General features: G+C 41.7%; 1 protein-coding gene across 4 annotated transcripts in view; it reads left to right on the forward strand.

The window, feature by feature from the left end:
* The window catches only part of LOC137372783 (ERI1 exoribonuclease 3-like), a 419417-nt gene that overhangs the window by 41936 nt on the left and 353278 nt on the right, over positions 1-24203 (forward strand). For all 4 annotated transcript variants that reach the window (XM_068037025.1, XM_068037023.1, XM_068037021.1 and 1 more), the window contains exons 2-3: positions 2779-3073; positions 12391-12507. In XM_068037025.1, the coding sequence (XP_067893126.1) occupies positions 2786-3073; positions 12391-12507 (405 nt within the window). In that variant the 5' untranslated portion in view covers positions 2779-2785. The remainder of the gene's footprint in view (positions 1-2778; positions 3074-12390; positions 12508-24203) is intronic.

A 24203-nucleotide genomic window follows, 5' to 3' on the forward strand; every position in this document is an offset into this window, starting at 1 on the left:
TCATTATAATATTTTTGGTTTCTGGATGTTTCTCTATTTTCTCCTTTAGTAGGGATTCAATTATTTTTCCTACCATTGATGTAGTTTCCCGGACATGTTCTACCATCCTTCTTAAATGTACCTATAATATTAGCTATCCTCCACTACACTTCTTTAAAAAGAATTATGGAGTACGTGTAATAGTATTTTTCCTATCTCTCTTCCCTAGATTCTTTTAAAATGTGCAGATGTAATACACCTGGACCAGAAACTTTATCCTCCCTGAGTTTGATTAATTTATTTAAGATTTCTCCTCTTATTTTTAAATGCGGTAATATCATTTGTAATCTCATCTTCTGATGTCATATCTACCTTATCTGTGTCCCTGGTAAATACTGAAGCAAAGTAATTACTTAATATTTCAGCCATTTCACAATCGCTGCCTTTGATTTTATCCTATCCATGTCTTGGTGGCCAATTCTCATAACGACTTTCCTTTTTTTATTTATGTGCCTACAGAATATTTTACAGTTTTGGTTTTATGTTCCTGACAATTTAATTTCATAATTTCTCTTTGCTTTCCTAATTTTTTTGGCTTCTCTCTAATCTCTCTGTATTCTCCCTTGTCATGCTCTCCCCACTATCCATGTACTTATATGCCCCTTTCTCCCCTCAATTTTCCCCTTATGTCTTTATTCATCCATGGCGTCTCATAAGTGTTTAGCTTGTTCTTGTTTTTTAACGGAATATATTTTTCCTGAATTCCATTGAAGACTATTTTGAATGTTTCCCATTGCTCTTCTACATCATCGTTTGCCAATATTTTTGTCCATTTTATTCTCCTATTTTCAGCCTCTCAAAATTGACATTTCTTCAATCTATTACCCTGGTCTTTGTCATACTTATGTTCTTCTCAACTATTATCTTAAAGCTTATGTATTACCTTCACTATTGTCTAGATGTTTCCTTACTTTTACTTCTCTTATCTGCTCTGATTCATTCCCCATTAACAGATCCAGCAATGAATCTTCCCTTGTTAGGCTTCTTATGTCCTGGATTAGAAAGAAGTTCTGTACACAATGTAGGAACTCCATTCCCTTATTCCTTTTACCTACCTCTTGTTAATTAATTTTGGGATGGTTATGATTTTTTTTATTACTTATTTCCATATTTTGTTTGCATATTTCTTTCTCTACCTCCCTTGCACTATTAGCCCACACCTATTAGTGTGATTGATCCTTTATTATCTTTTATCTTTATCCACATGGATTCTATTTTTGTCTTACTGATCGCTGTGACGCTTTTTTTGCTGCCATTATGTTATCTCTAATAAATACAGCTACTCCACCTCCCCTTTTCCCCTCTCCTACCTTGTCTAAATAATGTTATTATTACACCTTGCAGTGTTTAATTCCCAGTCCTGACTTTTCTGAAGCCATATCTTAGTAATCCCTACTATATCCATTCCTCGCAATGTATTATTACTTCCAGTACCCGTTTTATTACGTACACTGTATGCATTGGTGTGCTGACAGTTTATCTCATATTTTGTAGCAGTTCCTCGCATTTTTCTTTTTACATTCCTGTTCAAACTCTATTTATTCCCTAGCCATTTATGTTCTCCCTTACCTTTGTCTGTCCTATGCTGTCATTTCCTGTTTCATCTATATTTAGGCTTGTTTCATTTCTTGTAGATCCCTCTTATTGCCCCCCCCCCACTACCCCACCCCATCTTACTAGTTTAAAATCTTTGCTATGCCCCTTTACCCTTTTCACTAGGGCACTAGTGAAATTTCCAGTCGGATGGAGCGTTTACCATCAGTATAGTTCCTTCCTGTCTCAGTACTGAATCCAGTGTCCCATGAAAAGGAACCCTTCAAGAGATGAGGGATGGATTTAGAACTTTGCCTGATGAACATAATAAAAGCAAAGGACCAAAATAAGATCCTCTAACAGATGGCTACTGTACATCAGTGCTGGTGTTTCCACAAGATTAACCCTCGCCCTTAGGCAGGAAAGCAGTGATTAAAAAAACCCACATATGAACTGTGTAATGGCTGCACCTGGAGCTGCATAGTCTAATTCTTTTTTTAAACATTGAGGTGCTGAAAATACTTGCTGTTCCTGGCATCATTTCTTATTTTTGGCAGTTAGCTTTTCACTGACTGAGGTGATGGAAGATGACATTCAGGAAATGATCACTTTATTTTTCCTTCCCTCTTTTTGCCTTCTTTGTGGTTTATCTAGACCAGGTAGTGTTTAAGTAAAGTTCAAAACTCCCTCTAAGTTACAGTGTTGCAACTAAAGTGGTCTAGATTTTACTTTTTGCACCGGACCTTACTGCCAGTGTAGTTGCTGACTATGGTCCAGAAGACACTGTTGATGTTCATTTTTTTTCAACAAAGTGGATATTAGTACTAATAATCAACAGTTTACGAGTATTTCCTGGGCTTTATCATTTTGCTAGTGTATTGGTGATTGGAGGAATGTTTGGTTGCGATTTATTTGTTCATGTGGCTCTTCTGTGCCAGCCTCCTAGCTTGGGATAAGGAAGGAAGAATGCCGTGGTTGAGTTATCTGAAAAAAAAAGTTTTCCATGTGTTCATGCAAATTTCTGTGATTCAATCTAGCACATAATAAACAAGATTTCTACATCACCATGACAATTGACTAGATGAATTTTTGTTTTGAATATTTACTGCATTCTGATATGCAGCCTTCAAATTATGATGAGTTACAAAAATCTTTATGCCATTTTATGGTTTTCTAATGCTCTGAATTTCTACTGATTTGTTGCAGAAACCCAATGGTGCAGTTTATGCATTGGATCAGAAGTGCCAACTTTCTTCATATTTTGCACAGAAGTTCTGGATTGGGAAGATCTTCAGTAGTTGTGTTCTCTTCTGAGAGAGCAAGTGCAGAATTGGTTTTGAACAGGCAATACTCAGATATTCAGTCACTTCCTCTGTTGGTTGATAACATGGCTTCAGGACAGCAGCCATCATCCAGATCATCTTTCCATCCACAAACTTACCACAATTTTATGGTTTTGGACTTTGAAGCAACATGCGATAAACAATTGATAAAGCCACAGGTATTTTTGTATAATAAATCTTCTGCTCATACTTTTCTCCTAGAAATTTCTTTCTAATGCTAAACAATGGATATTTACAACAGGGTCTTTATGAGCCATATAACAGTTATCTCGTACCAAGATGTCATGTTCTTAGAAGATGCTGAACACAGGAGTTCATTTAGACTCGCATGTCCAATTTGTATGAGTACAATATTACATTCTGGGAGTCAAAGTGAAGAAGCACTTAATGCAGCAATGATCTGCTTCTAGATGTCTTTAGCATACTTGGTAAATATATCATTTTAATATTTAATTGCAATAGTGGCATCTAGTGGCAGATAATTAACACTGCAGTTGCCTTTATTTTTATTAATTAAAGAGTTTTCCAACTTTAGATCATTTTTGTAGTGCCTGATAGAATATTAGTTGGCTATTGGATACCTGAACATATGGTTAAGTCTAACATTGACAATGAATGTCTTGTGAAATCTAACTAATGGAGAGCCATAAAATCTGACATAGCTGAGAGTAGCAGTGAGTGCATATTGCACTTGAGATTAATCACTTCCTTACTGAAATATTCTTTCCACAGATTCATTTTGAAATTACCTGATTTCAATCACAGGCTATGTCCTCTTTTCTATTTTTCCAGACAAGGTGAAATAACCTGTCATGGTCCACATTATCTAATCCCTAAAATCCTAAAAACAGAAGTCATATCACCTGTCAACTTTCAAGTGAGAACATGCCCAATTTACGTAATCAAATCAATGTTCCTACTCCATGGGTGCTAAAGCACCCATGTTGTTGTGCCCATACTACTATGCTGGCTGAGATCAGCAAACTCAGCACAGATTTGGAATTATGGATTTATGAAAGTGTTAATTAATGTGGCATGGGTTTAGTTTTCACTTTATTGCATTAAAAAAATCTTAAAGGCACACCATGCATTGTTTGTGTCTATTTCGTGTCCTAATATTTTTAGCTCACCTGAAATATCACAAGTGGCAGTCAGATGGCATGCCAGCACCTTGTAGTTTACAACATTTACTGTTACTACTCAGTGGCCATTTTGAGTGCAGTACCCCCTGCAAAGCTGATTTAATGGTGGTTTCCACAGTAGATGAAGTATAATTGTAGCATAATTTTTCACACCAGAGGAATAAAAAGGGCTATGGGTATTTTGTTAAAGTTAATGGTAAATTATTTGGTTAAAGTTCATCTTCTAGCTTGATGTGTCCATTTTAATGAGAAATTATTTTGCCATCAAGGCTTCTTTCTCTTTTTAAGTTAAAAAGAAATTTATTCTCCCTAACACTATTCAGGAGTGTATGAAATTATCAGTTCCTTTTGTCTTCCGTAGACTCCTGTGGGTGAAGGTGAGAGTGGGAGATTTAGCCCAGATCTCTGCTTATGCCTCTGAGCAGTTCAGAAGGAATTGTATGACATTAGCCAGCAGACAACTCTAACTTAAATTTTGTCTTTTCCTGCATAAGGAAGTGCTCAACATGTATAAAAAATTTGAATGCCATAAGAGTATGGGGAGAGGGGAATCAACTCTGCATACCACCACTTTATGACACCATATGCTTGAATGTGCACCACCATCATGGCAACTCACCATGTTAGCCAAATCTTTCTTGTTAAAATCCCTCGGCCTTTAACAAGTTCTTCAATTAATTTGGCCAGGTATGTTTTGAAAGTTAGTTTCTTCTATTTTTTTAGGAGCACCTAAAATATCGACCTTTAATAGCTTATTAAATACAATTACAGCGTAGTTTTCAGAGCAGTGAGCAGCTCAAAAGCGCTAATAATAGTTTAAATGTAGTAGTGATTCTGCATTGTAGTTTCCAAAATCTTTTAATCCTCCCCTAGGTGTGATTAGTTTTTACTGTATAAGGAATGTGTGGGCCATGTGAGCCGCATGGAAGATGGCAGGATCCCCAAAGACACATTGTACAGCGAGCTCGCCACTGGTATCAGACCCACCGGCCGTCCATGTCTCCGCTATAAAGACGTCTGCAAACGCGACATGAAATCGTGTGACACTGATCACAAGTCGTGGGAGTCAGTTGCCAGCATTCGCCAGAGCTGGCGGGCAGCCATAAAGACAGGGCTAAATTGTGGCGAGTCGAAGAGACTTAGTAGTTGGCAGGAAAAAAGACAGAGGCGCAAGGGGAGAGCCAACTGTGCAACAGCCCCGACAAACAAATTTCTCTGCAGCACCTGTGGAAGAGCCTGTCACTCCAGAATTGGCCTTTATAGCCACTCCAGGCGCTGCTTCACAAACCACTGACCACCTCCAGGCGCGTATCCATTGTCTCTCGAGATAAGGAGGCCCAAAAGAAGAAGAATATATATATATATATATATATATATATATATATATATATTCATATTTATTTAGTGGCGTGAAACGGCTGTGTTCTCGCACCCACACTTTTTGGGATTTTCTTCTCCCTGCTACTTTCACATGCGTTCAAGTCCTCTGAAGAAGGAATTTTCCTCCACACAAGATCATGGGGCAGGTTGTTCAACCTTGCCCGTCTAAGAGCGAAGTCCAAAGTACGGAAAGTCCTCATCAGGGAACTCCTCTTTGCTGACGATGCTGCTTTAACATCTCACACTGAAGAGTGCCTGCAGAGTCTCATCGACAGGTTTGCGGCTGCCTGCGATGAATTTGGCCTAACCATCAGCCTCAAGAAAACGAACATCATGGGACAGGACGTCAGAAATGCTCCATCCATCAATATTGGCGACCACGCTCTGGAAGTGGTTCAAGAGTTCACCTACCTAGGCTCAACTATCACCAGTAACCTGTGTCTCGATGCAGAAATCAACAAGCGCATGGGAAAGGCTTCCACTGCTATGTCCAGACTGGCCAAGAGAGTGTGGGAAAATGGCGCACTGACACGGAACACAAATGTCCGAGTGTATCAGGCCTGTGTCCTCAGTACCTTGCTCTACGGCAGCGAGGCCTGGACATAGAGCGACGTCTCAATTCATTCCATCTTCGCTGCCTCCGGAGAATACTTGGCATCAGGTGGCAGGACCGTATCTCCAACACAGAAGTCCTCGAGGCGGCCAACATCCCCAGCTTGTACACACTACTGAGTCAGCGGCGCTTGAGATGGCTTGGTCATGTGAGCCGCATGGAAGATGGCAGGATCCCCAAAGACACATTGTACAGCGAGCTCGCCACTGGTATCAGACCCACCGGCCGTCCATGTCTCCGCTTTAAAGACATCTGCAAACGCGACATGAAATCCTGTGACATTGATCACAAGTCGTGGGAGTCAGTTGCCAGCGTTTGCCAGAGCTGGCGGGCAGCCATAAAGACGGGGCTAAAATGTGGCGAGTTGAAGAGACTTAGTAGTTGGCAGGAAAAAAGACAGAGGCGCAAGGAGAGAGCCAACTGTGTAACAGCCCCGACAAACAAATTTCTCTGCAGCACCTGTGGAAGAGCCTGTCACTCTAGAATTGGCCTTTATAGCCACTCCAGGCGCTGCTTCACAAACAACTGACCACCTCCAGGCGCGTATCCATTGTCTCTCGAGATAAGGAGGCCCAAAAGAATATTTATTTAACTCTGTTGCAAAGGATTTGACAGTGTCACCTCAAGATGGGATGAAACAATGACCGAAAGTAATTATCTGCTTTTGTGTTTTACCAATGGGTTGGGAATAATTATTTATAAAAAAAAATCACAATGCAATTTCTAATCATTTTTTTAGCTTAAAAGTTATAGATTTTAGAATCAAATTTTTCATTCACCAATTTTTATTCATAATGCAGTTAGTAATGATATGAGCAATCTTATGCTATGCAAATATGCTTCTTTTCCAACCCAATGTATAACATATCATTGTATACCGTGAAATCCCTATAAATTTAATCCTGCACCTATTCTGAAAATGTAAGAAAATTCATTCTGTATTGCATTGCTCTTAACTGAAATCCAAAGGAAAAGGATAAAGTATAATATTATTTCTAAGGTGAGCACTTCTTTTTCTAATTGCCTTGAATCCCTTTAGACATCACAGTCCTGGACATCAGGCATCAAGACTCATCTGTCAAAGTGTAAATCAGCAATTAAAACACAAACACCAAAATGTCAAAGATGACCTAAAGCACAACAGGGCTGACAAACAAGTCTGGACAAATCAGTGGATAATTTATAAGCATTGCACTAAAATCTAATTATTTGGCAATTCTTATTTGCAGTTAGCTTGCACTGTGCAATAAATTTATCATGCCATAAATTATTTAGAAAAGGCTATCGTGTAAATCAAAACAGAAGTATATATTGAAAAGCAAGTTCCTGTACACCCATTTTACTTGTATTGTAATTTGTTATCCTGACAGTGGTGAGAAGTATCTTGTATTGTTTCTTAAAATAGATTTTACTGTAAAGTTTATATGTTACTACCATCAGATTCAAAATCTCAGCCAGATCATCTGGGAGACTTTTGCAAGGCACTTTTTCTTCTCTGATATTGGGAATTGAAGCATTGCAAGTAATCTTTGATTATTCTAAGGTCTATTGTATCTGCCAGTATGATTAGTCCAGGTGATATATCTGGCCTAATCACAATGGTACACAAGTGGAAGCCAAGAAATTCACAAAAAAATACAATCCGTCCATCGAAGAAAAGGTTCAAAATTGCTATATTTTACACAGAATAATGCCCGCTGTTGTGTGCTTCAAAGCAGTGACATTTCAGAGTTGAAACATTATTAATAAACCACTTGAATTTCATTGTTATGGCTTCCAATTTATCTCTACCTCTCCACATGCTGCAGCCTTGTGGTATCCTCCATAATTGTTCCATCCTGGGTGACCACAATGTACTGAAAAGCCCAGTAATCTAGTGTTTTTTTTTAACTACCAGAATAAATCTCTTACTTGCTTATAAAGAAGTTATTATATTGCCCTCATCAAATTACTTTGGCTGCAATGGAAGATAAATTATAGTTAAAGCCTCATAGGTCAGAATTTGTATACTTCTAGCCCTTGTTATATTGTTAATTCAAAATGAAAGAATTCTAAACTTCCCCATGCTTTATTTATGATAGTAAAGAGGTTACTAAATGGTCTATTATGAGCTTGTTCAGATTGAAACAGACTTACAAACATACAAAATTGATGGGATGGAAAGACCACCTGCCCCACGCTATGATGACTAGAGCACCATAACTGGACACAACTTTACCCACCTCCCCCACCCACCCTCATTGCCTATCTTGCTGAATGGTCTGATCTTGAATTCTGGAGAAAATGGCTTCAGTAAAACTAGTGGGCAGTTTCATAGTCTGGTTTGTTTGTCACTTGAAATGGCAGACTGTAAATGTTAAGATGTCATTACATATGTCTTCGTAATACCATTGACTCAGCCATGCATGGTGGTGGTGTCCCATTGAATCTACAATGTATGATCAGTTAAATGGCCACAAGTTATTCAAGCTGGCTGAAGCTGATTCAGAATCCAATATTAAAGGTTCCTGATCATTGATTTCATTCTCAGTATAATGGGTCATTAGATACAGACTGTAGCTCCACCTAACCTGTCTCAGTAATGTGTCTTAACTCTAACCACAGAAGGTCACCCATACTGTACCACTATGATATTAGTGGGTCAAATTAGTTGGTAGTTTTATACAATGAACATGTATCCATTGGGTATTGCTCTTAAATTCAGAAAGGATACTTTGCCTCATCAATAAGAGTTGAATTTGAACCCAATACTGGAGCTGAAAGGACAGTCTGTAATTCCATTGCATCATGTCGCTCCCAACAGATGTTGTTCTGTAAGATGTAATGAAATAAATTGCAGATTATTTCTTGATAAATTTGAAATGGAGGCGCCTCAATCAATAATCATCTTGTATGAAGGAAATGTATTATTGTATTAAATGTATTATTGACACATGGGTGCCAAACCAATCAAGTTAAAACCATGATTTAAAATAAATTGAAATTTGCTTTACTTTTAAATAATAATGGCTGCATCTTAGTATCAACAACGATCTTTGTGATTTAGAAAAAAATCATTTGAACCCCACAACTAGATTACAACTTCATAATCACTTTTTTCCCATTATTATCTCCATACCTTCATACATTTGCTTGCAGGTAAAATGCTTTTACTGAAACTGTATTCTTGAGAATTCCTCCCATATACCAGAATTGACGTGCATGAGCGCCATACTTCTGCGCTTTAGGAATGAGTTAGCGTGGAATTCACTGTCTTTAGGGAACAAAATAGTACTTTTATGAATCATTCAAAAATTCATTTCTAAAATTACTTTCATATCAATTTACCTCTACTTTCAAAGTTATCTCCCTTTGTGTAGACCTTTGTATGCAACAGTTGCCAGGTGAACTTAATAAAGGGCTACACATTGTTATTTAGGTACATTCTTACATACTGCTAAGGGTTGCCCAGCATTCAGTAACATCTGCAAAGGATGTGTTGTCGGGGGTTGCTAGAAATGGCAGTGTTGCAAAGCTAAGACAGATGCTGCTGGCAAGAATCCGGACCACAGGCAGACAGACCATAAGAAGGCTTCATGCCCTGGCAAGCTTCACTGTCGTACGTCACATCACAACCGATACATCAACAAGGTTGCGGATGATGTCAACACTAGTGATGATGGTGAGCGTCCATGTTCAAGTGGGCAAGAGGAACAGTTGTTTCACATTGTCAATGTCAACGAATGCATTGATTCGATTCTGCCACCATTACCAGGCTCAAATCCTTGCACGCTTGTAGTCCAGCGATAGCAGGTCCAGCTGTTTGGACGATATAAAAAAGTTGGGATTTCCAAACTGATTCATTATATTTGCATTTAATCTTGATGGATCCTAAACATGGGATCAGGGACCCATTGTATGAGGTTAGTTGGGCAGTCGTTGGTGTCACCATAGCTCACCATTTACCTGGATACATTTTGAGATGTGTAGAGGTAAAATATTCACGCTGGCACTCGTCCACCTGTTCCCAGAGCACATGCGTACCTTCCTTTTTCAGACACAGAACATGAATAGATGGAAACGGACATAGAACATGAATAGATGCAAACGTAATGATACATGGCAGCGCCAAGCGCCACCTCCCTCCAGGCCTCAGACACAAACTTGGAAAGGCCCTGAAGCAAGTGAGTGCAAAGAAGACCACTGTCTCAGAATGACCTTTAAATTTTGACTATACTGTGACCAGAAGGTAGAAGCTGTTTTCAACTTTTGTCCATCTTGTGGCTTCAAGATGCCTAAAGAAGAGACTGCGAAAGATTTACAGTCTGTTACTGCCAACTCTGCTGCATCTCCAGCTCAGACTGTGCCCAGTGCAGAGGCACCCAAAACAAAGAATACCTCTCTGAAAATAATCTACCCTGAAGTTAGGGAGGCTCTTTTGGAGCAATGGGAAAGATGAAAGAGGTGCACCATAGTCATGCTGGGAGTGAGCTTTCAAAATTAGTGGTAGAACAGCAGGTCCTGTAACTGGTACATGGGCCGGAATTTTGCACTTGTCGGACGGGAGCCGTCCACCGACCAAAAAGCCATTGGCGATCCCGCCTCCGCCGGGCCTGGGGTTCCAGACCGGATTTTACGGTCCCCAGGCCCTTAATTGGTCTTAGGAGGGACTTGCACCTCATTGAGGCAGGAACATTTCAACATCCTCTTTGCAGCAAGAATGCGCTGATCATGTATCCGATCTTTTCAACTTTTAAAGCTGGTGTGTTATTTGATGGAAAAACTGAGTAAATCCCTTCACACACTTGAACTTAGAGTTATTACAGCATAGAAGGAAGCCATGCTGGCTCCCTGTAAAGCCACCCAGTCAGTCCCACTCTCCTGCCTGCTGGTATGATCTATGGGAGTCCCAAGGCCCAATACCCGGTCGGCTTCTGATACAGCAATCATTTCCTATGCCCAGTTCGCACTGGTCTGCCTATTTTCTGTTTCCTGCCTCTTAACCAATTAACAATTCATGTTACAAGGTTACCTCCAATTCATTGCTTTTTAATATTTGCTAATAATTTCTTATGAGGAACCTTATCAAATGCCTTTTGGAAGTCCATATAGTCAGCATCCATAAACACTCTCTTAAGCACTGTGTTAATGACCTCCTCAAAAATTTGAACTACATTATTCAGACATCACCTCGCTTTCGCAAATCCCTGCTGACTCTCTTTGATCAGCTGACACTTGCTCAAGTGCTCAGTCACTCTGTCCCTGATAGATTCCACACAACTGCTGTTCTACTGACAGGTCTGTAGTTTCCTGTTCCCTCCCTTTTTTCTTAAATAATGAATTGATATTTGCAATATTCCAATACAAAATCACAATTCCAGAATCTGGAGAGCTTTAAAAACGCTTGACTTTTAGACCTGTAGTTTTCTCACCTAGGCCAGAATTTTATGGTGTCCCCCGCTGGGACCGGACTGGAGGCAGTGGGGGCGGGGGGTGTAAAATCGATTGGGAAGCGGGGGCTGCCATTCACGTCACCTACCTGTTGCCATGTAACCGGCGGCAGGGGAGGTGGCAAACGGCCTGCACACCCCCGGCCAATTAAGTGGACAATTAATATTACCCGTGGTGGCCGGGCACTTCGCCAGCTGAGGAGGCCGCCCAGTAAAAACTGGCGGCCTACTTGCAGGCTCAGGTATGTCCTGGTGTCCCTCCTGATCAGGCACAGTGTGCCCCACAGAGGGTCCCCCCAGCAACTCAAGCCACCCCTGCTGGAACAATTTTCCCCCATCCTCTTGATCAACCCCGACCTCCGCTCTGCCAAGGCCCGCCGTGACATAAAATTCTAGTTGGAGTTATTTTAATACCCTAAGGTGGAATCTATCAGATCGTGGAGATTTGTCTATCCTATGTCCCATTATTTTCTCTTACCATTTTCTGAACTTATTATATCCACTTAGTTCTTTCTCTTGAATTTTTTTAAGTTCCGTTATACTGCTGGAAACCTACCATCTCAAAGAGAAGTTCCAGTATTACCTTCTCAGGACAGCTAGAGATGGATTAAATATAGTCTTGCAAGAGCCCCCCCACCTCCTAAGAACAAATATATTTTATAGGTGACATTTTGAAATGTATGGACCCATGCTTAACAAAAAATTTCAAATTGGAAGTTAGTTTTAATGTAAAGAAACATTTTAAAAACACGATTTACTCCTGTGAAATGCTTGTAATAATTATATATTTATCATTGCAGACATGAATCTGTCAAATTCTGTGCTTTATACAGATGTCCAAGGGAGAAGACATTAACTTGTTTGCTTTATTTGTTACTTCTTCCACCTCCCCCCCCCCCCCCGCCCCCCAGGAAATTATAGAATTCCCAGTCCTAAAACTACACGGCAGGACATTGGAAATTGAATCTGTGTTTCATACGTATGTTCAACCAGTTGTACATTCAGAGCTGACACCTTTTTGCACAGAGGTAAGGATTTCATAAAATAACCAGGATCACTGTATTTTTACCTTGCATGCAATCTACCTGTATTAGTATAAAAATGTCATCGGAAAATATGTTCTGTTAAAACTCTTTATATACATATATATAATTTGACAAGCATGTTTACTAATATTCAATAGAAAACAGATTTTGACTTTTTGCAGTTTAGTTTTGGATGGAAGAGGAGAACATTATGTTTTAAGTGAAAGGTTCAAAATACAAGTTTGCTGAAGTAATCTCAATGATCTTAAATGTTGGTTTAGTGATCTCGGCTTGTGGTGTTAATTGCTGCAGTGACCCTTGGTTTTGGAACAAAATAAGTTTGGTTCACCTTGCAGGGCTTTTGCTTTAGCTGTTTTACCAGTTGATTTGTGTGAATCAATTGAACTTCACCCCCTTGGAGGCTGTTGTTTAGTTGATAAGTAATTATTAAGGTTCATAGGAGAATTGATACAGCGACCTCCAAAGGGGTTAACTAGAGATACAGTAAATTGCTGCGTCCTGCAATCTTTGGGATTTATCATTTTTTTATTTGGCATCCATTTTTAAACAGGAATGTAGACCATCCCTCGTTGAACACCATATATAGGTAGCTTTTAGAAGGTTACATGCAAACATTGAGGCAAAGTTTCAACTTCAGATGCAATCGGGAAATTGCACCTAAAACGTGATAGGATTTGCCCTGGTTAGATTACAGTTCAAGTTTCCTCTAAAATTTATCTACATAATCACAAAAACATAAAATCTTCCATGAATCAGCGCAATCAGGCAGCGTAATGGAATGTAATTTTTTTTATTTCTTTCCATTAAAAAGTATTCCTTGATGTATTTAACAGTGGCAACCTGGTGCAGTTTTATTAATAAGCAGAAAATGGGTTTATTACCAAAATTAAGCATTTTTAGTTCGAATATCCAGCCCTTCACCTGTGAGAAACCTGATTTGAAATCGCGGAAGGTTACTTTAAAAGACACTATACTGAACCACTTAATAGTTTCATTGGTGTATGTAGTCAGCTTTTTAGAAAGTTAAATATGTTTTGATATGAAAAAGCTTTTAAAGTATGCTTAGGAAAATGAGTACAATTATCAAAACAGTGCAATCGCTGGAATCTTGCAATTTCAAACTGGGTATGCGGCCAGTGGGTAGGGCCTCATGCTGGTGAATCGAATCTTGAACCAACATAAAAGATCGTGGAATGCAGGAGCGTAAGTGGTTTTGGCTATGATTCCCCAATTTTTTACCCAGGAATCTGAGCACAAAAGCAGCAGAAACAAGCAGAATCTTCCCCCAAAGGGAAGTACTTATAAATGACTGGCAACGTATATGTCTTTTGATGAAGCTCACTCATGTAACTTATTAGGGGAAAAATTAGACAAGGTTCAATCACTGGCACAAGGATCGTGATGTGTGATGAAACCATGCTCATTCTTTGCAATGTAGGCAACACACAACCTTTATGCTGCCTGCTAATTTAAATGATAGTAGCTTACAACCCAGCACTAAACCTACGGCTGAGTGGCTACATGCTGCAGCAGGCAGCCCAAGTTCGTGTGAGGCTTGCGACACTTAAAGCTGGCCTGCACTACTTAAGGCCAACCAGCACCTCTTAAAGGAAAGGTGCATTCTGGTTGCAGCAGATGCTGAAACTGTTTGTCGAAGAGTCTCTAAGCAGTAAGATTAAAAATGGTGCAACAAGGCAGAGATCATGCTCCAATGCTTTTTGATGCAGCACTGAAAGCCTTGTTGCAGGAAGTGGACAAGAGGCAAGTGGTCCTCTCCTCAAAGGGTGCAAGGAGCCCCACCAGATCAACACTGAGAAGACAGTGGGAGCAGATGACCATCGCTGTCAATGCAAGAAGTGGAGCCCGAGGACCTGGATGCAGTTCCAAATAAAGTTTAATGACCTCAAACAAGTTGTTAAAATCAGTGACTGATCTTCAAATAATATATCCTTACAAATGAACAGCCACTAGCCTCAAACACTGTTCCATTCACCGCTACCTCCTTCATTGACCTACCAACATTATCAAGCGTGACCTATAATGTTCATAGCCCCACCTCACCCTCACACACTTCGCACTGCTGCAAGCATCACACCCACATCTCTCAGCTTGCACACACTGCCAGCTATTCAGGCATAATAGCCACATCACCCAAACACATTGCAACGCATTCTCTGAAGTATTTCCATCTCTCTTTCAGGACAAGCTGGCACACAACTGCGGGCAGCAGCACGTGCTTCATGCCCTCACCCCCATGGAGAAAATGGTGCTGGAGCAGGACACTGATGATGAAGAAACACTGTCAATTTTGCAACAATCAGCTCAGATACTGGCATTACCCGCCTTTAAAAGGTAACATCAAGGTGGGATCTGTACTAAAGTCACCGGGTGGCCTGCAGCCAGGGTAGGGGAAACGGTAGGTGCCATTCTCTGGAGGGCGAGGTCGCACAGGAGTTCTGCTGTAGGGGACTCAAATGAGGACTTGATGAGGCAGTGTACAGAAAAAGGCTGATTGGCATGCCAATGAAATGCTTGGTGTAATGGCAGGCCTGTCAGAAAGCCTACTGTCACAGTCTAGGAGCATGGAGGAGTTTGGCACCAATTTGGCACAGGACTTTGCACGGAGTTTGGTATCCATGTTTTCCAGCATGGAACTGGTGGCCAACTCCATGATAGCACTTGCGGGCTGGACTATGATGCAGTGTCTGCCCAATGTCTCAGCTTCTGTTGCAGCACCAGTGGAGGCCACCCAACATTTGAGTGCTGCTGAAGTGCAGATTGAGGTCATGCAATCTCAGCTTGTTGCCATGCAGGCTCAGACTGCTATCATTGTGACTGCGGATACCAGTGCTCAAAAGGGTTTGCGGGGTGTCACAGCAGTCCAGCAATCTGTCATACAGCACATTACTAGGATTGCTGAGGCACCACCCTGGATAAGTGGCAGTGGCTTCCTGGAGCACCAAATTGCTGTTCTCTTTCAGGATGGCAGTTTTTATCCTTCTACCACTGCCACTGCCAGTGACCCTTCTGTTGCCAGTCAGCTAGCCAGCTTAGACTGCTGCCACCATATGGTTCAAGGTTGGTGCAGTTCCATGCTGAGTCTTCTAAGCTCAGAGCTGTTCAATGGTGTCCTGCAAGGCCATCTGTGGTCTTCCCCACTGAAAGTTGGCAGCCTTCCACCAGCCCTGTTGCAACCACTGGGGTAGCAATGCATAAGAGCTCTCTGCCAGGCATAGGCACCCACAAAACAGATGCTAAGGGAATGCACAAGGTGATTATTTGATATTTTTATGGAATATTGGATGGTTTGTTTGATGAAGTGGTTGTTTTGCAGTGCCTTTTATTGTAGCACTGTGGTGAAGAGGATGCTGTGATGGTCTGTGACAGAGGGAAGGCAAGGTGTGGGACTCTTGTTGGTTGGGAAATTGGGGTTGTGTTCACTGGTACCACAGTCAGAGCAGGCAATCTCAGACAGGCTGGCCAGAAAGGAGATGTGTTTTTTGGCTCCTCCGTTCATCCCACTGCTCTGCTGCTCACCATATACCTGGTGGCAAGAGCTGTGCCTGCCTGATGGCGAGGTTATGCAGAATGCAGCCAACCACAATGAATCATGACACATACTCTGTAGAATAGTGCAGGTTTCCTCCAGAGCGGTCCAGACAACGGAAATGTTATTTCAGCATGCTAACGTTCTGCTTGATGATGGTTCATGTGGCAGTGTGGCTTCCATTATATGCATGTTGCCCATGCGTGGTTGGTTTGTACACTGGAGTCATAAGCCAGGTGGTCAGCGGATAGCCGTTGTTGCCCAGCAGCCAGCCTCTGGTTTGACTTGGTGGCTCACAAACCGATGGAACATTAAGGCATCATGTCTGCTGTCAGGATACTGGGCATTCACCTGCATGATGTGCTAAGCATGGTCGCACACCAACTGCACATTCAGGGATTTGTAATTGCAGTACACCTCTGCATTTAGATGCAATGCCCACAAAGCCATGTGCATGCAGTCATTGGCACGCTGCACCAGGGGAAGCCTGCTATCCTGGCAAAGCCACGTGCATGCTCCACCTGCTTCTCTCTAGTCAGAGAGAAGACAATGTACTCTCCTTTCCTGGCATATAAAGCATCAATTACCTTCCTTATCCAGCACTGAACAGCAAACTGGGAGATGTTAGCATTGTCGCCTGCTCCAGCCTGCATAAAGAAATTCATGGCCACAGTCACCATCACAGCCACTGGCAGCATCATCCTCAGTCTGCTCTGAGGCTGCAGGTCTGACTGTAAGCGGTGTCAGATTTCTGTGAGCACATCCTTCGTAAAACAGAGACATCACACACACTGTCCCTGGCTTAGTTTGAGGTAAGAGATGTTCTCCTTTAAGCCCTTGGGTGAATAAGGCCTCCTCCCTGTCCTCCTGCGCAACTTGTCATCTTCTGTGTTACTTCTGCTCAACCTTGCTGTCTTGCTGCAGGCCAAGGGGCATGGTAACTATAGTAACCGTGACTGGGAGCAAGTGATCTGACCAGAACCCTTGAAGTCAGAACCAAGGCGTTCACCACATGCAACACCGCTCTGTTTCGGCTTCACTAGAAAACTCAGCGCACTTCTATAAACTCAGACAGAGCCACTAGAGGTCGAGTCGCAACTAACCTCAAAGTAGTTGATACTCCCTTTAAATAGCATTGGTGGAAGGGTTCCTTCTTGCTGCTGCACCCTCACTGGCTAAGCTACGGATCCAAATTTTGTGGCCTAAGTGTTAAAATAACTTAAGTTAAGTTTGATACTATATTGATGTTCTGTCCATGGGTATCTCCAGTGCATTTTGTACGTATTACATCATAGCATATTTACAATGTCAGCAAGGATCAACAGCAACCTTTTTTTCTACTTTTGAATCCAGTATTGGACTCTTGAAAATTGGTGACCCTTTTGTTTTGTGATTTGAGCATTCAAAATTTCTATTTACTCTGAGAGGTGAAAAAATGGAAAAGTGGAAATCATCGTCAAATAACAACCCTGTTGCCAACCAATTGCTTTCTGCAGATTGAAAACCATTTAATGAAATATACACAAGACCTGCAACGTAGATTCGTCCCTTCAAGAACTACTTCAGTTCCTGTAGTGCCTGAGGCATGTAAGATGGATTTGCTCAGATATCTGTCCTGTGTTCCAGAAAGTACCTCATTGTTTGAGGGGCTTTGATACACTAATAATATAATGAGACATTGTGCAAATGTATTCTTTCTTTTCTTTCAAAACCTGGCAGGAACTATTTTTGGGCACAGCAGACTACTTTTAAAACTTGCATTGTTTACAGTGGCAAAAGATGAAGTTTGCTGCTATCAGTTTTTCAAAAAAAGGTGTGTTTTATTTAACTTAAAAACATTGCTTATAGTGACTATAAGCTTTGGCTTAGTTCATATTTAGTATTCTAAACAAGATGTTGGTTTCAGAATTCTAGCTTTGTGAACAGATGGATTAAACTAAAACTTGAAGCTTTGAGACGCTCCTTCAATATCTAGTTCCTAGTATTATCTTTATCATTTCATCTGCACAATAAAAACAGTTTTTTACAAAATACATTCACCAGAAATCAGTTATTAATTACTTTGAGAGATCAGTAACAATTTTGTCTGCAGATGATAATTCTTGCTGCTGACTAAATTTGAATATAAATCCCAGCGAACTGTTTCTAAGTTTGCTTCTCCTTTCTCATCAGTGTGCAACATCAGAACTATTTCAATACATTTTTCGTGAATTCACTGTCAAAAACCTGTATATGGAAACCTAAGAAAAAAATACTCTGCTGGCTTTTTTAGTTCCCCTTATTGATGTTAGCCAGCAATATTATCCATATGAAGGATCTTTGGATGGCTGGCTGGATATCTCACTCCTATCCTTGCTGACCTACATTGGTTCCCATTCTCTTAATGCTTCTAGTTCTCATGTTTAAATTCCTTTGTGGCCTTTCTCAGTAACTTCCTTCAGCCCTACAGAGCCCCCAGTGCGCCTTCTGGATAACCTTTTGTGCATTTATCCCCCCAACCCCTGCCATTGACCCAGAATTATTGGCTGTGCCTTAAACCATCTAGACTGTACACTCTGGAATTCTATCCCTAAATATCTCCACCTTGCTCTCCTTTTTAAGCCCCCCTTAAAACCCATCTCTTTGGCCAAGTTGCCCCTTTTAATATCTCTTTGGTTTAGTGTCCATTTTTTCCAGTTACACTTCTGTGAAGCGCCATGGGACGTTTTTCAACATGAAAGGTGCTATATAAAAGCAAGTTATTGTTTCTGCCTCAGAATTAAGGTTCTAAATCTAATGGTGAATACTCTAGCTTTTGCTGCACTATTCCCTAGTTTCTTGGTACAAAGCCTTCCTGTGACAAGGAATGTTGTGCTGGGAATGGGAGAATGTTCTTGCAATGTTCTTTGAGGTAACTGCTCGGAATTTATATTTAGGTTACAAAAGTGAGATTGGTGCCTGGAGAATATTTTGCGGATGAGCAAGTCACCTTAAATGGCTCAACACGTGATGCAGCAACCTATACTGATACGTAAAACTGTTTTTCCATGTTGTGATAATCATGGGTGCTAAAAATACCATGACAAAATCTCTATTTAGAGAGAGATTACATTCCCACATTTCCCAACATAAAGACAGATGTAATTGTATTCTACATTATAATTTTCAATAAATCCGAGTACTTTTTTTTCTCTTAAAATAATTTTCATACCATCATGAAATTCTGTCATGATATTCCTAATTGGCTTCAAAGTGATGAATTTCTGCACTGTTCTGGGGGGTGGAATCTGGCAGAATTTAACTGCATTCACACTTCACATTGAGGAACCTCCACGCTTTGATAGAAGTCCACTTTACTGCCTGACTGACCTTCCACCCCATTCTGAAGAGCGTTCGCAACACTGGATTTATCTCAGCACCCATCAATCAAATTACAATATCATTGTTAGGATCATAGGTTGAGACAAAGCAGTCTCTGAGTCTCATTTTTCTAGTTATATTCTTCTTTTCAATTGTGCTCTCTTGCCTAATACTTTTAATACCTAACATCTCAATTTTTTTACCAAATTAAAAAGAATCTGCTCAAACATGTGCAAATTTTGACAACAATTTTGAATGACCCCTGAAATGAAGCATTTATATCCTTCTGTTAGATTGTGATGCACCAAATTGATTAATATTGAATCTTGAAAGACAAAATGCATATTTTCTAATAAAAACAATTCTACTTAAAGATAAACATGGTTGTTTTTTCTCAGCTAATTAAAGCTGTTGTAGAAATGCATGTAGGCCAAAAAAGTAATAGATTTGTACTAAACATAGTAGAACTTTTTGTTTGAGCAATTTTGCTTTTGTAACCCTACTGGAAAAATATAATTTGTAATGCCATTTTAACTATTGTTACCCTTCAGCGCTTAATTCACAAACACAAAGTATATTTTATTTCACCTGTCGTGTGATGCCACAGTACTGTTAACTATGTGAGCATGCAGTGAGAAATACAGTCAGCTGTTAGCATGTCAGCAATCTGTAAAGCAATGCATTTTATGTTATTCTTGAATTGGCTTAGGAAACTAAAATTTTTGTATTCGTTCATGGGATGTGGGTGTTGCTGGCTAGGGTAGCATTTATTTCCCATCCCTAATTGCCATTGAGAAGGTGGTGGTGATCCACTGTGCATTTTTAGTGGAGGGAGTGAATGTTTGTGGATGGGGTGTTAGTCAAGCGGGCTGCTTTGTGCTGGATGGTGTTGAGCTTTTTCAGTGTTATTGGAGCTGCACTCATTCAGGCAAGTGGGGAGTATTCCATCACACTCCTGACATGTGCCTTGTAGATGGTGGACAGGCTTTGGGGAGTCAGGAGGTGAGTTACTCGCTGCAGGATTCCGAGCCTCTGACCTGCTCTTGTAGCCATGGTAATTATATGGCTACTTCAGTTCAGTTTCTGGTCAATGGTAGCCCCTAGGATGTTGATAGTTTAGTTTAGTTTAGAGATACAGCACTGAAACAGGCCCTTCAGCCCACCGAGTCTGTGCCGACCATCAACCACCCATTTATACTAATCCTACACTAATTCCATATTCCTACCACATCCCCACCTGTCCCTATATTTCCCTACCACCTACCTATACTAGGGGCAATTGCTACTGGCCAATTTACCTATCAACCTGCAAGTCTTTGGCATGTGGGAGGAAACCGGAGCACCCGGAGGAAACCCACGCAGACACAGGGAGAACTTGCAAACTCCATACAGGCAGTACCCAGAATTGAACCCGGGTCGCTGGAGCTGTGAGGCTGCGGTGCTAACCACTGCGCCACTGTGCCGCCATTCCGGCAATAGTACTGAAGACTCGTGCTCCAGAACTTGCCACGCCCCTAGCCAAGCTGTAACAGGACAGCTACAACACTGGCATCCACCCAGCAAAGTGGAAAATTGCCCAGGTATGTCCTGTACACAAAAAGCAGGACAAATCCATACCAGCCAATTACCGCCCCCATCAGTCTACTCTCGATCATCGTGGGGGCTTCAGCAATCATATTGCCATCGAACGTCAAGGGGAGATGGTTAGATTCTCTCTTGTTTGAGATAGGCATTGTGTGGCACTTGTGTGGTGCGAATGTTACTTGCCACTTATCAGCCCATGCCTGGATATTGTCCAGATCTTGCTGCATTCCACACGGACTGCTTCAGTATCTAAGGAGTTGCGAATGGTGCTGAACATTGTGCAATCATCATTGAACATCCCTATTTCTGACCTTATGATTGAAGGAAGGTCATTGATGAAGCAGTTGAAGATAGTTGGGTTTAGGACACTATCCTGAGGAACTCCTGCAGTGATGTCCTGGAGCTGAGATGATTGACCTCCAACAACCACAACCATCTTCCTTTGCGCTAGTTATGACTCCAACCAGCAAAGAGTTTTCCTCCAGATTCCCAATGACACCAGTTTTGTTCAGGAGCCTTGATGCCATACTTGGTCAAATGCTGCCTTGATGTCAAGGGCAGTCACTCTCATCTCATCTCTTGTGTTCAGCCCTTTTGACCATAGTTGAACCAAGGCTGTAATGAGGTCAGGAGCTGAGTGGCCCTTGGTGGAACCCAAAACGAGCGTTATTGAGCAGGTTATTGCCAAGCACGTGCTGCTTGATAGCACTGTCAACGACACCTTCCATCACTTTACTGATGATCGAGAGTAGACTGATGGGGGCGGTAATTGGCTGGTATGGATTTGTCCTGCTTTTTGTGTACAGGACATACCTGGGCAATTTTCCACTTTGCTGGGTGGATGCCAGTGTTGTAGCTGTCCTGTTACAGCTTGGCTAGGGGCGTGGCAAGTTCTGGAGCACGAGTCTTCAGTACTATTGCCGGAATGTTGTCAGGGCCCATAGCCGTTTGCAGTCTCCAGTGCCTTCAGTCGTTTCTTGATATCACGTGGCTGAATTGGGTTAAGACTGGCCTCTATGATGCTGGGGACTTCAGGAGGAGGCCAAGATGGATCATCCACTCGGAACTTCTGACTGAAGGTTTTTGCAAATGCTTCAGCCTTATCTTTTGCACTGATGTACTGGGCTCCCCATCATTGAGGATGGGGATATTTGTGGTACCACCTCCTCCTGTTAGTTTATTTGTCCATCACCATTCATGACTGGATATGGCAAGCCTGCAGAGCTTAAATCTGATCTGTTGGTCGTGAGATTGCTTAGCTCTGTCTATCGCATGCTGCTTATGCTGTTTGGCACACAAGTTGTCCTGGGTTGTAGCTTCACCAGGTTGACACCTCATTTTGATGTATACCTGGTGCTGCACCTGGCATGCCCTCCTGCTCTCTTCATTGAACCAGGGTTGATCCCCCGGCTTGATGGTAATGGTAGAGTGGGGGATATGCCGGGCCATGAGGTTACAGATTGTGGTTGAGTGCAATTCTGCTGCTGCTGATGGCCCACAGCATCTCATGGAAGCCCAGTTTGCTAGATCTGTTCGAAATCTATCCCATTTAGCACGGTGCTAGGGCCACACAACACAACAGAGGGTATCCTCAATGTGAAGATGGAACTTCGTCTCCACAAGGAGCGGTGGTCACTCTTACCAATACTGTCATGGCAGATTGGTGAGGACGAGGTCAAGTATGTTTTGCCCTCACCACCTGCTGCAGACCCAGTCTAGCAGCTATGTCCTTTAGGACTCGGCCGGCACGGGTTAGTAATGGTACTACCGAGCCACTCTTGACATGGAAGACTCCCACCCAGAATATATTCTCCGTCCTTGCCACCATCAGTGCTTCCTCCAAGTGGTGTTCAACATGGAGGAGTACTGATTCATCAGCTGAGTGGGGGCGGTCAGTGGTAATCAGCAGGAGGTTTCTTTACCCATATTTGGCCTGATGCCATAAGACTTCATGGGGTCTGCAGTCGATGTTGAGGACTTCCAGGGCAACTCCCTCCTGACTGTATACCGCTGTGACGCCACCTCTGCTGGGTCTGTCCTGCCAGTGGGACAGACAGGACATATCTGGGGATGGTGAGGCAGTGTCTGGGACATTGTCTGTAAGGTATGATTCCGTGAGTATGACTATGTCAGGCTGCTTCTTGACTTGTTTGTGGGGCAGTTCTCCCAACTTTGGCACAAGCCGATAGATGTTACTAAGGAGGACTTTGCGGGGTCAACAGAGCTGGGTTTGCCATTGTCGTTTCCAGTGCCTGGCTCAATGCTGGGTGGTCTGTCCAATTTCATTCCTTATTGACTTTGTAGCGGTTTAATACAACTGAGTGGCTTGCAAGGCCATTTAAGAGTCAACCACATTGCTGTGGGTCTGGAGTAACATGTAGGCCAGACCAGGTAAGGACAGCAGATTTCCTTCCCTAAAGGGCATTAGTTTATTTATTGAATTCAAATTCACCTTCTGCCGTGGTGGGATTCGAACTCGTGTCCCCAGAGCTATATCCTGGGTCTCTGGGTTACTGGTCCAGTGACAATACCACTACACCACCACCTCTTCATTATTCGCAACAGTGTTAAATGAACTAAGATATTAAATTGTCTGGGCAGACTGCAAATAAAACTGCTTTTTGTGGAATTCATTAACCTTGGTATTTGATAGCGTCAAATCCAATGCCTTCAATTGACATTCATGGTGAAGTGTTGGAAAATGTCCCTCACTTCCCATATCTTGGAAGCTATCTATCAAAAAAACTGACATTGATGAAGAGGTACACCATTAAATCCAATGTGCTAGCTCAGCCTATGGTAAATAAAGAACTTGAGTTCTCAAAAATTGTGATATCAGACTGACATTAAACTCAGTCTATCGGGCACTGGTTGTCCCCATGCTTCTATACGGCGCTGAACCTTAGACAACTTATCGACACCATATCAAGGCCCTAGAAAAACAACATCAATATTATCCTAGAAAGATCTTGTAAAGCAAGTGGGAGGACAAAAGAACAAATGTGAACGTTCCCCAAGCCACAGATATGCCAGGAGTAGAGACCATGACACTCACATCAGCTGAGATGGACGGGACATGTTGTCAGACTGCCCAAATTCAGAGCTACGCCAGGGAGCCCATTCACACAGGAGCCAAAGGAAACATTTCAAAGACGGTCTCAAAGCCTCCATGAAGGTCTGCCCTATTAACATCACATTGGAAGTAGAT

The sequence above is a fragment of the Heterodontus francisci genome, chromosome 8, assembly GCF_036365525.1.
Source record: "Heterodontus francisci isolate sHetFra1 chromosome 8, sHetFra1.hap1, whole genome shotgun sequence".
Lineage (NCBI taxonomy): Eukaryota > Metazoa > Chordata > Chondrichthyes > Heterodontiformes > Heterodontidae > Heterodontus > Heterodontus francisci.